The sequence below is a fragment of the Oncorhynchus tshawytscha genome, linkage group LG12, assembly GCF_018296145.1.
Source record: "Oncorhynchus tshawytscha isolate Ot180627B linkage group LG12, Otsh_v2.0, whole genome shotgun sequence".
NCBI classification, from domain to species: Eukaryota; Metazoa; Chordata; class Actinopteri; order Salmoniformes; family Salmonidae; genus Oncorhynchus; species Oncorhynchus tshawytscha.
The window spans coordinates 34511485-34527698 of NC_056440.1; the positions used below are offsets into that span (position 1 = coordinate 34511485).

General features: G+C 43.0%; 1 protein-coding gene across 1 annotated transcript; it reads left to right on the top strand.

Moving 5' to 3' along the window:
• Window positions 1-1427: 1427 nt before the first annotated feature.
• On the top strand, window positions 1428-6450 carry LOC112263009 (4-hydroxyphenylpyruvate dioxygenase). Its single transcript, XM_024438953.2, has 15 exons — window positions 1428-1555; window positions 1773-1868; window positions 2052-2078; window positions 2326-2388; window positions 2729-2833; window positions 2964-3006; window positions 3135-3217; window positions 3434-3523; window positions 3614-3717; window positions 3835-3912; window positions 4646-4808; window positions 4996-5067; window positions 5173-5295; window positions 5481-5597; window positions 5788-6450. Exons 2-15 carry the CDS (start codon window positions 1866-1868, stop codon window positions 5896-5898), a joined length of 1182 nt encoding a protein of 393 aa, XP_024294721.1. The 5' UTR covers window positions 1428-1555; window positions 1773-1865; the 3' UTR covers window positions 5899-6450.
• The last annotated feature ends 9764 nt before the right edge of the window (window positions 6451-16214 follow it).

Consider the following 16214-nt stretch of genomic DNA (forward strand, 5'->3'; position numbering starts at 1 on the left):
TAACACCTATATGATTAACTATTCTCTGTCTCATGTAACTATTTCATGCCCCGCTTGTCTAACTCTGGTTTTTGTAAATGGCCCAAGCCAATTATCCCAGGCTATCAAACTGACATACCTATTTGTTTTTACTAAGCTGCCTGAATTGAACAAATTTGGATGATGTATCTGTATTATGTTGTTATACATCAATTGTGAATTAGACAATAATGTAATGGTTGTGCCTTTTCTGGATCAGTTAAGTTACACCATTGAATTAGCAGAAATCAGTAGGCCTCGTGTCTAGACCATGACTAATCATACTTTCTTTTAATATACAGAATGTAAAGATCAACCGTCTACCACTCCAACATCACACTGTTGTGTAAGCAGCACCGTCTTCATTTACTGTCTCTAATTGCGTCTCTTGACAGCAAAAAGGCCCCTGGTAACAGAGACAAACAAACCCCATCAGGGACAGTTGCTGAAGGTGTCAAATGCTCATTACTGTGACATTGCACTTTCATTAGTCTGTGGTGCTAAAAGAGAATTGATAGAACAATATCTGTTCTACAAACAGTATCTGTGTTTTACAGAATATCTGCGTATATATTGTTACACCAGAGAGCGTTCATGTGATAGTCTTGCATGGTAAAGTGTCACTTATGAATACAGGGGGTCAGTCAGTGTAAAGACCCTGTGTTTGAGGGAAATTACAGGGTTATGAAATGCATTGCTTTCGTTGATTGACTTCATCTTATTCACTCCCATTGGAACATAAGGACACACACACACACACATATCTAATGATCACTTTGACAAGATACAACCGACTGTTGTGTTGATGCTGTTGAGGCTGTCAAACTTAAGCCGCTCAAAATCCAAGAAGCAAAGAATACCTCGAGAGGTGTCTCTTTCTGCAGTACAATCTGTCAAATATCTTCTTCTTTAGGAATAATGAGCTTTTCGGCAGCCTTTCTGTTCCATTACCACACAAGGGATACATGCTTTCCTCATTAATGCAGGAATATAACCAATTTGTTGACATCACTTTCTTAAGACACAGACTACTAGTTCAATTGAGGAAATAAGCTCTAGTGTAGTAGTGTATCATATTCACTACTATGTAAATCAGTTGGGAGGGCTGTCAATATTGTCACATTGGGCAAAAGTACATCAGGCAACATTGCCATTCACACACAACAATAGATCAATTGAAAACGTCTGGAATAACCATGTTCATACAAACGTTGGTGATAAAGGATTTGTAAAGAATGATACAGAGGGTATAAAACATTGTCATTAACAGATGACTAATTGTGAAGAGGGAGGGGTAGGGGAGACTATTGAGGCCTACCAATAGTTTGTTTCTGCAATGTGAAAATTGTGGCGACTGCTCCATACATATGTCCAAATAAACAGCCAATAGGAAACCTGTACGAGCGAACCTCCTCTCGAGACTAAATACAAACACATGGCCTGACTAGAAAATATTGTGAGTGCATTTTCTGTCTTTGCATAGTTTCAGTTTAAAAATAAATAACAATTTCGTTTTTCCGGTATTTGAGAAGAGAAGGTAAGTGCATTTTTTTCGCATATCACTTTTTGTTATATGTGATGTATGCACCTAATTTATGTGATGCACCTAAGATAAACTTCTAGTATGAAATGTATTCCAAGCGTACCATTACTTATATTTTTGTAAACATACATATTGGGATGAGAAATGATTGCGTAACCTCTCTTTCGCTCTCTATATCTCCGCATACTTCCGTGTACTCCTCCTCGAACAGCGGCAGGGCGTGGAACTTCAATCTGAACGTTTAAATGCTTGCCTTTATTGTAATGAGTTTATTTTCAAGCAGTTGAAAGCCGAAGGGTACAAGATGGTAAGAGAAAATATATATTCATTCGAAAAGTGTTACATTTGTATTATTTAGATACATTTGTCAGTTGTGATTTGTCAGTTGTTATTGAATTTATAATTACTATTTCACATTCCAAGATGTATTAGTCGTTGGAATGATGATCTTAAACGTTATGCTGATGTGTAATGTTTTGTATCTATTTAGACTACCTACACAGACAGAGGTGAACATGTAAGTCCTTCAATTAATACTCTTTGTGAATAGATATTTTAATGAACACACCATCATTTTTTATGGATATGTATTTTAACTAGTTCAAAGTATGATTTAAAAAATGTAACTAGACTACCAATATGTTTAAATATGCATAATCGTTCTCTTACATGTAATATTTTCTAATTGCTGTCATATGGACTGATGTATGCTAGATGTATCCCCCTCACATACCAGTATTAAATTGTTCTGGTTTTGTTCGAAGCACGACCATGGCAAGTTCATCTGTTTCGACCACATCACATTCTGGGTTGGAAATGCCAAACAGGTATGAAGCTCATATGCTGATTTTAAATTGTTTTGCATGTTGTTACATTTTTCCTGAACATTCTCAAAGTTAGAGGACTATTCACTGAGGGGGATGGCTATTGGCTCTTTTAAGGGGTGGAGGGACAATAGGCATGAAACCTCAGAGTAGACCTCATCATCCTCTAATTTGATCCAGATGCTTTCCCACTCCATCACCAAGGGTGGCGCTCCCAGCACACCAGTCCTTTACAGTACAACAACACACTGTATAGAAATTGTGTTAAGGTTTTGTGCCTAAACAGTAAATGTACAAGTGTTTGGTTGTGAGTGCCAATGGTGTTTTTCTTCTGTTTCAACAGGCAGCATCTTACTATTGTAACAAGCTTGGATTTGAACCGTTGGCCTACCAGGGTTTAGAGACAGGCTGCCGTGATGTGGTGTCTCATGTGGTCAAACAAGGCAAGGTGAGCAGAGCATTGCAGCATATCCTGAATTAATTATGGCACATGTTAATAATAGATCGTAACTTGTTACAAGTGATGGAAGTTCCGTGGTTGTCCATCATGTAACTTTTGGGCTTTTTGTCTTTCCCAGATTATGTATGTATTCGCGTCCGCCCTCAATCCTGGAAACAAAGGTCCAGTATGACAAAAACGTCACCGTTCATATGGTTAAATATTATGAGATTGGTTGTCACTGACTAGTGTGCTACTTCACTCACTTTGATTTTAATATACTGCACTTTTGTCCATCTGCCTTATTCAGAAATGGGGGAGCATTTGGTGAAGCATGGGGATGGCGCCAGGGACATTGCATTCACTGTGGAGAACTGTGATTACCTTGTGCAGGTATCAAAGCATGCGTGCTATTTAATCCAAAATATCAGCTTTTTCTGGAATGAGGAGAATGCTTCTTTCCTAATGAGATGGGTTGAAAATATTATTAAGGATTGCAATCTTTTTCTTGGATTTATTAAAAAGACGCATAGCTATAGGATAATTATTTTAATCTTCCTGGATCTTTATCACATGTGCATATGTTTATCTGTCTATTATACTCTTTAGAAAGCCAGAGAGCGTGGTGCCATCATAGTGAAAGAGCCGTACGTATTGGAGGACAATTATGGCAGGGTTAAGCTAGCTGTTCTCCAGACGGTAAGTCAGTCAACATCTGCTGAAACTGAGCAGAGGAAAGTAGATTTACAGTATGCTCTAGATTTGGGATTTTCTCTTATATCACTATAGTATGGGGACACAACACACACATTTGTGGAGAGGACAGCCTACAAAGGGCTTTTCCTCCCAGGGTTCCATCCTCCTCTCCACCGGGACCCCTTGTTGGCCAAGCTGTGAGTATGAGCAATTTTACCTGGTGTTGAGATGAGCTTTTATAGATCATTGTAAACGAGACAGACTGTTTCAGTTAAGCAGTTGGCATCACTGTGAAGCCTTATCTAACATTACAGACCCAGTGGATTACTGAACTTCATTGACCATGTTGTGGGGAACCAGCCGAATGATGAGATGGTGCCTGTGGTGGAATGGTAAGGCATTGTCTAGGTCTAGATTAGAGGATTTACAACATTTACATTTTAGTCATTTAGCAGATGGTGTTATCCAGAGTGACTTACAGTAGCAATTAGAGTTAAGTGCCTTGCTCCAGGACACATCAACAGATTTTTCACCTAGTCATGGATTTGTACCAGTGACCTTTCGGTTACTTGCCCAACGCACTTAAACGCTAGGCTACCTGCTGCCCTACTATTACACATCCTGGACTGTAAATTTAGTTCCAGACAAAAACATCCATGGATATCAGTTTCCTCCTCAAAAAAAAAACTACCACACACTAATCGCAATATAAAAAAACAGCAGTCTAATAGACAACATTTTAGGGTTCATTTGACATTCTCTAGAATGTTTTCCATCCAATGCAAGTAAAGCCAAGTTGACTGCTCTTCACGTTTCTCCATACAGCAGTGGTTTGGTTGGTGCATAGATGGGTGGATGGGGACGTGTCTGTATTACGTAACCCAGGCTGTTTGGCATAGGTCAGAGACTAATATTACTTAGCAGTTTTTGAGCTGGGTCCCAGGGGCTCCCCACATCTGGAGTCAATTAGAGGTCCACCATGTATCTCTGAGATGAAAAACAGGGATGGGTTTGATCTCTAAAGGGAAGGCCCAAGGATTAGGGCCTTGGGATAGATATAGTGTAGTCTCTCACCTATCCATTCAACACACAAAGATTCCTGAGTAGTAGGTTCTGTTTCCATAGGTACCAGAAGAACCTGCTCTTCCACCGGTTCTGGTCGGTGGATGACAAGCAGCTGCAGACAGATTTCAGTGCACTGCGCTCCATCGTTGTGGCCAATTATGAAGAGACAGTGAAGATGCCCATTAATGAGCCAGCCATGGGAAAACGCAAGTCCCAGATCCAGGCAAGTCATATGCCTTGTTATTCAATATATAATATGTTAAGTATGTCAAGAGGTATTTACTTATGTAACAAAGACATACAAATGTCCTCCATAGACATATATTTAGTACTGTACCTTTAAGAAACGTAGCATTACAAAAAAGTCAAGTGTAGAGCTTGTACCTTGCTAAACTCACTGGATTCAACAGGAGTATGTGGAATACTACGGTGGCCCAGGTGTCCAGCACATCGCCATGAACACATCAGACATCATCACTGCAGTAAGTCTTTTCACAAATAAAGGCTAAGCTCAACCTGGTCACTATAATATACACATCAATGGAAGATGAAAGCTTGGTGTGGTTAGAGTATTCTCCTTGTTGTAGATCCGTAACCTGAAGGAGCGTGGCATGGAGTTCATGTGTGTGCCAGACACCTACTACCAGCTGCTGAGAAAGAATCTCAAACACTCCCAAGTCAGGATCACTGAGGACCTGGACATTCTGGAGGTCAGAGACACAACTTTCCCTGCTGTTTGAATACATTTTCCAATGATTTATTATATTTAATTTATCCAAATACCTGATAGTTAAATGCATAAGGATGGCAATTACAATCAGTTAATTTGAAGTTCCATGCTCGGTTCTTAGCTTTTCAGCCTGATAAGCACTTTTATGTCCTGTTGCTTTGACAGGAGCTGAAGATCTTAGTGGATTTTGATGACAGTGGCTACCTGCTCCAGATCTTCACCAAGCCTGTTCAGGACCGTCCCACGGTGTTTCTGGAGGTCATTCAGAGACACAACCATCAGGTGAGAGTAGCATGAAATATCATAGAGCATTACAAATGAAACGATATGAAACCATTATGATTTTAAGAATATGAGCTTTCTTAGTTTATTGAAAAATCAATTTGCAGTATGTAGTGATGATAAAGGTGGATGTGCAGGTCTACATTTAGACTGAAAATGATGTAAAAACATGTCTTTGTACTCTTCCAAGGGCTTTGGTGCAGGCAACTTCAAGGCTCTTTTCGAAGCCATCGAGGCAGACCAGAATGCTAGAGGGAACTTGACTATCCTGACCCCTAATGGTGTGTCTAACCATATTTGAGCTTGCAAATAATTTGTTCAATGATTTATTGGAGAGCTGTATCTACATACTATATATTAAGGGAATTATGATTGACAGTGCTTGTGGAGTCAACCGTAAGGAACGATTGTTCATTATTAGAATAATACAGTGATGCTGTAAAAAGAACATACTAAATCATTTTGACTTGAAGCCAAATTGTTATATTTGTTTTTGTGACTGATCAGAATCAGAATCAGATATGTTGATGTACAATACATACAGTAGCAACAGCGACAGAGCAGACATCATTATTCAATTTGAGCCAGTTATATAATTTAGCATTAACTGGCTTTTTATTTTTTTAAATGTGACCTCACTCTGTAGTCTTAGCTTTATATTGTCTTATTTGCTTTATTTCTGAAAAAATGATAACAAATAAACCACAACCTAACCAGGAGGGAGGTAATAAACTACAACTCAAAATAATGCATAGTAAGAACACACAAATGTCAGTTATTTGTATCCTTTCACTTCAAACTGTTACTTTTAGCATTCGTAATTAAGAGCATGTAATAAAACAATTGATCTGCATTGAGACTCCATCATTCACAGTGTTTGTTTGTATTTGAGAGTGAACTTATCAAAGATATGTAACAAATCAATTATAAATATACAGTTCCACTCTGTCTTAAAAATAAATACCTGAGAAAACAATTACCATAAGAACCCAGTAAAAGGCTTGACACAAACTGAATACATCGCCATTAGCTCTCATGTACACATAACTCATCATGTACATATTTGCACAACAAACCATCTTTCCAGGTCAAGGTATTTTCATACCCCACCCTGTACTTTTAAATGCTAAAGGAGAGGAACACAGAGCCTGCCCCCGGTGTGTGGTTATGTCAGGAACAGTTTTAAATTATTATTATTTTAAAGTTAGCATTTTGTATCGCTTGTTATAGCGCCACCATGTGGTCAATTGGCATTCCATGAGAGGGTGTGGCCTTTGGCCCTTTACCTTCATGCAAGGTTGCAACCTCCTAGGCCTTACCATCTCATGGGAATAGGCTTTCTTTTGCTGCTTGAACCCCTAATAACAGTTGTGACCCCATTAGTGTATCAGTTTCCCACCCCAGCGACAGTATGTTAATAACAGCTCTGTAGTAAAGGACATGCCAGGCGGTGTCAGAGGTGGGCCCAAAAGGTTGTCGAGGACTCCGGCCACCCTGGTCGTGGACGGTACCGGAGCGCCAAGTCTAGGTCCAAGAGGCTTCTGAGCAGCTTCTACCCCCAAGCCATAAGACTACTGAACATCTAATAAAATGGCTACCCAGACTACTTGCACCCCCCCCCTCTCTTTTACGCTGCTACTACTCTCTGTTTATTATCTATGCATAGTCACTTTAACTCTACCTACATGTACATATTACCTCAACTAAACGGTACCCCCTGTATATAGCCTCATTATTGTTATTCTACTGCTGCTCTTTAGTTATTTGTTACTTTATTTCTTTTCTTTTTCTTTCTTTCTTTAAACTGCATTGTTTGTTAAGGGCTTGTGAGTAAGAATTTCACTGTAAGGTTGTACCTGTGGTATTCGGGGCATGTGACAAATAACATTTGAGTTGATTTGATGTGTTATGGGGGGGGGGGCCCAGAGAGTGTCACTGAGCCAGCTGAAGCCATTGTCTTGCTGCAGCAGCCTGTCATAGGTGACATATAGCTGCTTGGCGTCCCCCTCACCCAGGCCATCCCTCCAGACACTGTGGAGGACAGCCAACTCCTCATGGTGAGAACGATGACAGAGGCAGGGACTGACCGAGGAGACAGGGGAGCGAGTGGCTCTCTGCAGTGACCTCATCCTTTGCAATCGCCTCATTTTTTATTCATTGTTTTATTTCACCTTTATTTAACCAGGTAGGCTAGTTGAGAACAAGTTCTCATTTACAACTGTGACCTGGCCAAGATAAAGCAAAGCAGTGTGACACAAACAACAACACAGAGTTACACATGGAATAACAAACATACAGTCAATAATACAGTAGAACAAAAGAAAACAAAAAGTCTATATACAGTGAGTGCAAATGAGGTAAGTTAAGGAAATAAATAGGCCATGGTGGCGAAGTAATTACAATATAGCAATTAAACACTGGAATGGTAGATTGGCAGAAGATGAATGTGCAGGTAGAGATACTGGGGTGCAAAGGAGCAAAATAAATAAATAAATAAATACCAGTATGGGGATGAGGTAGGTAGATAGATGGGCTGTTTACAGATGGGCTATGTACATGTGCAGTGATCTATAGCCCATCCCACCACCTCATCCCCATACTGTTATTTTATTTATTTTGCTCCTTTGCACCCCAGTGTCTCTACTTGCACACACATCTTCTGCACATGTAGCATGCTACGGGTGGGTGCTGCTATGGCGACCAGTGAGCTGAGATAAGCCAGAGCTTTACCTACCAAAGACTTATAGAACTGGAGCCAGTGGGTTTGGCGACAAATATGTAGCGAGGGCCAGCCAACGAGAGCATACAGGTCGCAGTGGTGGGTAGTATATGGGGCTTTGGTGACAAAACGGATTGCACTGTGATAGACTGCATCCAATTTGCTGAGTAGAGTGTTTGGAGGCTATTTTGTAAATGACATCACCGAAGTCAAGGATCGGTAGGATAGTCAGTTTTACGAGGGTATGTTTGGCAGCATGAGTGAAGGAGGCTTTGTTGCGAAATAGGAAGCCGATTCTACATTTAATTTTGGATTGGAGATGCTTAATGTGAGTCTGGAAGGAGAGTTTACAGTCTAGGTACCTAGGTATTTGTAGTTGTCCACATATTCTAAGTCAGTACCATCCAGAGTAGTGATGCTGGACGGGCGGGCAGGTGTGGGCAGCGATCGGTTGAAGAGCATGCATTTAGTTTTACTTGCATTTAAGAGCAGTTGGAGGCCACAGAAGGAGAGTTGTATGGCATTGAAGCTCGTCTGGAGGTTAGTTAACACAGTGTCCAAAGAAGGGCCAGAAGTATACAGAATGGTGTCGTCTGCGTAGTGGTGGATCAGAGAATCACCAGCAGCAAGAGCGACATCGTTGATGTATACAGAGAAAAGAGCCTGTGGCACCCCCATAGAGACTGCCAGAGGTCTGGACAACAGGCCCTCTGATTTGACACACTGAACTCTGTCTGAGAAGTAGTTGGTGAACCAGGTGAGGCAGTCATTTGAGAAACCATCTTCCGCCTCATTTTCCACCTCATTCTCCATTGTACCCCCCTCCAGGAGCACTTCCTCATCTCTCTCTGGTTCTCCACATCTACCAGCCCTGGCTGTTTCTCCAGGCCATGCAAGGACATCTTCCTGTGGGATCCAGGATTAGGATTAAGCCAAACACCCACATGGTTAGGAGTCTCTGCTGATTACAGAGAGGCCGCTAGGAGAAAGCTAGAAAAGAGGAGCACCATTGTCCTCTGTGAAGATGCCACACTAAGAAAAAATGGTTCCAAAAGTGTTCTTTGGCTGTCCCCGTAGGAGAACCCCTTTGGGTTTCATATAGAACCCTTTTTGGTTCCCAGTAGATCCCCTTTGGGTTTCATGTATAACCATCTGTGGAAAAGGTTCTACATGAAACCCCAAAGAGTTCTTTTTGAAATTATTTTTGATAATTTTACCCCTTTGTCTCCCCAATTTTGTGATATCCAATTGGTTGTTACAGTCTTGTCCCATTGCTGCATCTCCCGTACAGACTCGGGAGAGGCGATGGTTGAGAGCCATGAGAAAATAGCCCTGCCAAGCCGCACTGCTCGCTTAACCTGTAAGCCAGCCGCACCAATGGGTCGGAGGAAACACTGTACAACTGACGAACGCAGTCAGCTTGCAGGTGCCCGGCCCGCCACAAGGAGTCGTTAGAGCGCAATGGGACAAGAAAATCCTGACCGGCCAAAACCTCCCCTAACCCAGACAATTCTCCCGGCCGGCTGTGACACAGTCTGGAATCGAACCCAGGGTTGTAGTGTAGCCTCAAGCACTGTGAAGCAATGCTGCAGCCCGCTGTGCCACTTGGGAGGCCTAACCCCAAAGAGTTCTACCTGAACCCAAAAGGGTTCTTCAGAGGGTTCTCCTGTGGGGACAGCTGCATAACTATTTTAGGTTCTAGATAGCACCTTTTTTCTAAAGCGCTATCTAGGGGGAATTTCCTGTGTTCTCTTGGTCGGGATTAAGTCCCTCCCGGGTGTCCGTGGGGTCTAGGGAGCGGGAAGGATATCAAAACATTTCTGCAGCATTGAAGGTCCCCAAGAACACAGAGGAACTCTGGAGCTTTGTAAGAGTGAGCATCGGGTTCTTGGTCACCTCCCTGACAAAGGCCCTTCTCCCCCGATTGCTCAGTTTGGCCGGGCGACCAGCTCTATGACGAGGCTTGCTGGTTCCAAACGTCTTCCATTTAAGATTGATGGAGGCTACTGTGTTCTTGGGAACCTTCAATGTTTTGGTAGCCTTCCCCAGTTCTGTCAACTGTGGGACCTTATATAGACCAGTGTGTGCCTTTCCAAATCATGTCCAATCAATTGAATTTACCACAGGTGGACTCCAGTCAAGGATGATCAATGGAAACAGGATGCACCTAAGCTCAATTTCGAGTCTCATAGCAAAGTGTCTGAATACTTATGTACGTAAGGTATTTCTGTTTTATTTTTAATAAATGTGCAACAAAAAATATATGTTTTCACTTTGTAATTGTGGAGTATTGTGTGTAGATTGATGAGGAAAACATTCATATATAATACATTTTAGAACAAGAGTTACGTAACAAAAATGTGGAAAAAGGGAAGGGGACTGGAATTCTTTCCGAATGCACTGTACCTTGTCAATTATGAACTCCCATCAGTCAGTCTCTGCAGAGGATTGGTGTCCTGAATGTAGAGACACCATATGTGTATTAAACAATATCTCAATTCTCTGTTGGAAAAATACTAATGAACATAGTAGTAGAGATGTATCATTTGCATACTCTCAGTTTTGGAGGGTGTGCTCATCACTGCCCACTGGCAATGTCCAAGTCCACCAACAAGGAGCCGGAAGTACAACATTTTGTTTTCTCCTGAGCATAAGAGTCAGATGGAGCAACCTCCTGGTGAATAAACACTCCAGGGTTCCTGTAATGTAGGAGACATAAAAAGTCAATTGAAAATCCAAAATCCTAATCTTTTATCACATTTATTTCGTAGTTACTAATCAATCAATCAAATGTATTTATGAAGCCCTTTTTACACCAGCAGATGTCACAAAGTGTTAGGTATGCATAACTGGCTGTAAGGGAGTCAGACGCAGGAGAGCAGAAGTTGGGGAGCCAAAGGAGCCTTTTATTTCGGCAAAACAAAACACACGGCACTAAGAACACTAAACACAATATGGGTTGACATAACCCAGCGCAAACCAGTCTAGCGTGCACATACAAGAAACAACAAACAATTCCACACACAGACATGGGGGGGAACAGAGGGTTATATACATGTCTAATGCTGAGGGAATTCAAACCAGGTGTATAGGAAGACAAGACAAATGGAAAAATGAAAGGTGGATCGGCGATGGCTAGAAATCCGGTGACGCCCGAACAAGGAGAGGCACCGACTTCAGCGGAAGTCGTGACAGTACCCCCCCTCCCACCTTGAAGCGCAGCTGCAGCAGCGCGCCGACACCGGCCTCGGGGACCACCCAGAGGGCGAGGTGCAGGGAGGTCCGGACGGAGACGGTGGAACTCCTCCCAACACGCCCTCCACCGGAACCCAGCATATCTCCTCCGGACCGTACCCCTCCCACTCTACGAGGTACTGAAGGCCCCCGCACCTCAGACTCCTGGAGTGGGCCAGCCACCTTCGGCATGAGGAGAGACGCATGGAACGAGGGGTTAATACGGTAATCGGGGGGGCTGTAACACACCTCGTTCAGTCTCCTCAGGACTTTGAAAGGCCCTACAAATCGCGGACCCAGAATCCGGCAGGGCAGGTGGAGGGGCAGGTGGAGGGTCGAGAGCCAGACCCGGTCCCCTGGTGCGAACACCGGGGCCTCACTGCGGTGACGGTGTGCACTGACTTTCTGGTGCAGCACGGCACACTGGAGGTGAACATGGGCGGCGTCCCATGTCTCCGCAGCGCGCCGGAACCAGTCGTCCACCACAGGAGCTTCAGTCTGACTCTGATGCCAAGGAGCCAGAACCGGTTGGTACCCCAGTACGCACTGGAAGGGGGAGAGGTTAGTGGAGGAGTGGCGAAGCGAGTTCTGGGCCATCTCTGCCCAGGGCATGAACGCTGCCCACTCTCCTGGCCGGTCCTGGCAATAAGACCACAGAAACCTACCCACATCCTGGTTAACTCTCTCCACCTGCCCGTTACTCTCAGGGTGAAAACCATGAACGCCCTCCAGACCCTCGAAGTGAACTGGGGACCCAGATCAGACACTATGTCCTCAGGCACCCCGTAGTGCCGGAAGACGTGCGTTAACAAGGCCTCCGCAGTCTGTAGGGCCGTAGGGAGACCGAGCAGAGGAAGGAGACGGCAGGACTTAAAGAAACGATCCACAACAACCAGGATCGTGGTGTGAAGAATACGGATGTGGAGGTCCTAGGCTGGCGTGGTTACACGTGGTTTGCAGTTATGAGGCCGGTTGGACATACTGCCAAATTCTCTAAAACGATGTTAGAGGTGGCTTATCGTAGAAAAATTAACATTACATTCTCTGGCAACAGCTCTGGTGGACATTCCTCAAGTCGGCATGCCAATTGCATGCTCACTCAAAACTCTGTGGCAATGTGTTGTGTGACAAAACTGCACATTTTAGCGTGGCCTTTTATTGTCCCCAGCACAAGGTACACCAGAAATGCTCACTAACAGGGATTTTAAACAAATTTGTGCACAACATTTGAGAGAAATAAGCATTTTGTTCTCATGGAACATTTCTGGGAACTTTTATTTCAGCTCATGAAACACGGGACCAACACTTTACATGTTGCAATAATATTTTTGTTTGTGTATTTTCTAATTGTCCGAGATTGACATAGCCTATTTATTGTGGTGTTGAAAACGAAGGGCCTGAAGTCGGTATGCTTTGTTTGTGTGGTTTGTGTGGTGCATTGGCATAGAAACCTTTTGGTGGAAAATATGTTGCAATTATTTTATATAATTATAAATATGGCCTCAAAATGTTGGAAATCGGATTTCCCCCTAGCTGATCATTGTCTGCAGCCGGCTCTGATCTGTAGTAAAACAGACAGGGAGAGTGAGTTTGTCTGTGGTGGTTGGCGAACCCTCAACCTTCTGGCCTGTAGCCTCATGTGGCATCAACTGTGCCACAAAAGCATGCTGAAGTGGCAAAGTCGATGTCCACGTTTATAAACGCTGGGTCTGTACAGTTATTTATGTGTGGTCTTAAACATTATTTTGAGTTAATTATTTGAGGGGGAGGGTGTTCCATTTATTTTACAGTACAAGGGGAGGGTCATGTGAACATATTTTTAACAGTGTGGAGGCGGGGGAATTTTCGATCTGTCCCTTACCTGGCTGGTCTTGACCATTCCCATATCTACTACCTCAGTTGAAAAAACATTCTCCATCCTGAAACATATTAGAACCGACTGTCAGCCTTGGCTTTGATCTCAATTGAGAAAATAAGCCTCAGTATTTTTTCTGTTGCTATTTGCTAATAATCCTTTTGATATAATGCGTGTGAAACATTGTTGCATTTAAACTTTAGATCTCCGGTTATTTTGTGTGCTGATCTACTGGTTTATTATTTGGTGCTGAAATAGCGGAGGCAGCGCACCTGTTTCCTTTGCTCTGGCTCGCAGTTCGTGGTCCTGAATCAATAGTTAGGCCTATGTGTGGTTGAATTTATTCTGCCACTGTGTGAGTGTGACTGTTGTCTTCAGCAACTGTGAAACAATGTATGGCATTTCGGCCTCATATATCACAGTGGGGTATGAATGCATTTCTAATGGGATTATAGAGTAGTTTAAACAATGCAATTATCACAACATAAATTGTAATATGGCTTTTTTTTCCCTGACTTGGTTCCCCGGTGATCTACACGCACCGCTACTGTTGATGTGTCACTGTTGTGTCTGTGTGCTGTCTCTGCGTGAGCTGCAGCCCGAAGCACAGCTCAGGCCTGTTTGATTTTGTCATCAAAAAGCATTGGCCAAGGTCTAAACTGAAGGCCAAGGTCACAGTTTGCCACTGCAGGTTAACATTCACAAGGCCGCTGCGCCAGATGGATTACCAGGACACATACTCGGAGCATGTGCTGATCAGCTGGCAACTGTCCTCACTGACATGTTCAACCTCTCCCTGACCCAGTATGTAATACCTACATGTTTCAACCAGACCACCATAGTCCCTGTGTCCAAAAACACCTAGGTAACCTGTCTAAATGAATATCCCCCCGTAGCACTCTGTACACATCTGTAGCCATGAAATGCTTTGAAAGGCTGTTCATGGCTCACATCAACACCATCATCCCAGACACCCTTGACCCACTCCAATTTGCATACCACCCCAACAGATCCACAGATGACGCAATCTCTATTGCACTCCACACTACAAACTTCCAACTGGACAAGAGGAACACCTATGTGAGAATACTGTTCATTGACTATAGCTCAGCATTCAACACCATAGTGCCCTCCAAGCTCATCACTAAGCTCAGGACCCTGGGACTGAACACCTCCCTCTGCAACTGGATCCTGGACTTCCTGACGGCCGGCCCCAGGTGTTGAGGGTAGGCAACAACACATCCTCCACATGGACCCTCAACACTGGGGCCCCTCCGTGTTGTGTACTTAGTCCCCTCCTGTACTCCCTGTTCACCCACGACTGCATGGCCGCACATGACTCCAACACCATCATTACGTTTGCTGATGATACGACGGTGACCTGATCCCCGAAGACGATAACATAGCCTATAGGAAGGAAGTCAGTGACCTGGCAGTGTGGTGCCAGGGCTACAACCTCTCCCTCAACTCAGCAAGACAAGGGAGCTAATTGTGGACTAATGGAAATGGAGGGCGAAGCACGCCCCCATCCACATTGACAGGGCTGTAGTGGTGTGGCTCGAGAGCTCTTTTGATTCATCACATATGCTGCTGCTACTGTTTATCTATCCTGTTGCCTAGTCACTTTAACCCTACCTATACAGTGCCTTCAGAAAGTATTCACACCCCTTTACTTTTTCCACATTTAGTTGTGATACAGCCTGAATTTAACATTTATTAAATTGAGATTTTTTTTGTCACACAACACCCCACAATGTCAAAGTGGAATTGTGTTTTTGAAATGTTTGCTAATTAAATAAAAAGGAAAAGCTGAAATGTCTCAAACACTTTGTTATGGCGAGCATAAAAAAGTTTGGGAGTAAAAATGTGCTTAACAAATCATATAATAAGTTGCATGGACTCTGTGTGCAATAATAGTGTTGAACATGATTTTTGGAGGACTCTCTCATCTCTGTACCCCAAACATACAATTATCTGTATGTTTCCTTAATCGAGCATTGAATTTCAAACGCAGAGACCAGGGAGGTTTTCCAACCAATGCCTTGCAAAGAAGGGCATCTATTGGTAGATGAATTATACCATTCCACTTATACCAGTCCATCCATTACCACAAGCCCGTTCTCCCCAATTAAGGTGCCACCAGCCTCCTGTGGCAATACACCCAGTCACTACAAAGATACAGGCGTCCTTCCTAACTCAGTTGCCGGAGATGATAGAAACCGTTGAGGGATTTCACCATGAGGCCAATGGTAACTTTCAAACAGTTACAGAGTTTAATGGCTACTCGTAATTACAGGAGGCCTGTACAGAATAAAACATATTCCAAATCCAGCATAACACATCCATATTTTCAAGCACAGTGGAGGTTACATCATATTATGGGTATGCTTGTAATCATTAAGGACAGGGGAGTTTTTCAGAATAAAGTTAAGCAGAGGTCAAATCCTAGAGGAAAACCTGGTTCAGTCTGCTTTCCACCAGACACTGGGAGATTAATTCACCTTTCAGCAGGACAGTAACGTAAAACACAAGGCCAAATCTACACTGGAGATGCTTACCAAGAAGACAGTAAATGTTCCTGAGTGGCCGAGTTAAAGTTTTGATTTAAATCTACTTGTAAATCTATGGCAAGACCTGAAAACGGTTGTCTAGAAATGATCAACAATCAATTTGATTGGCAAACGTTGCACAATCCAGGTGTGGAAAGATTTGAGACTTACCCCGAAAGACTCAGCTGTAATTGCTGCCAAAAAGCATTTTTACAAAAAGTATTGGGAGTGTGAATATTTATGTAAATATTTTATGTATT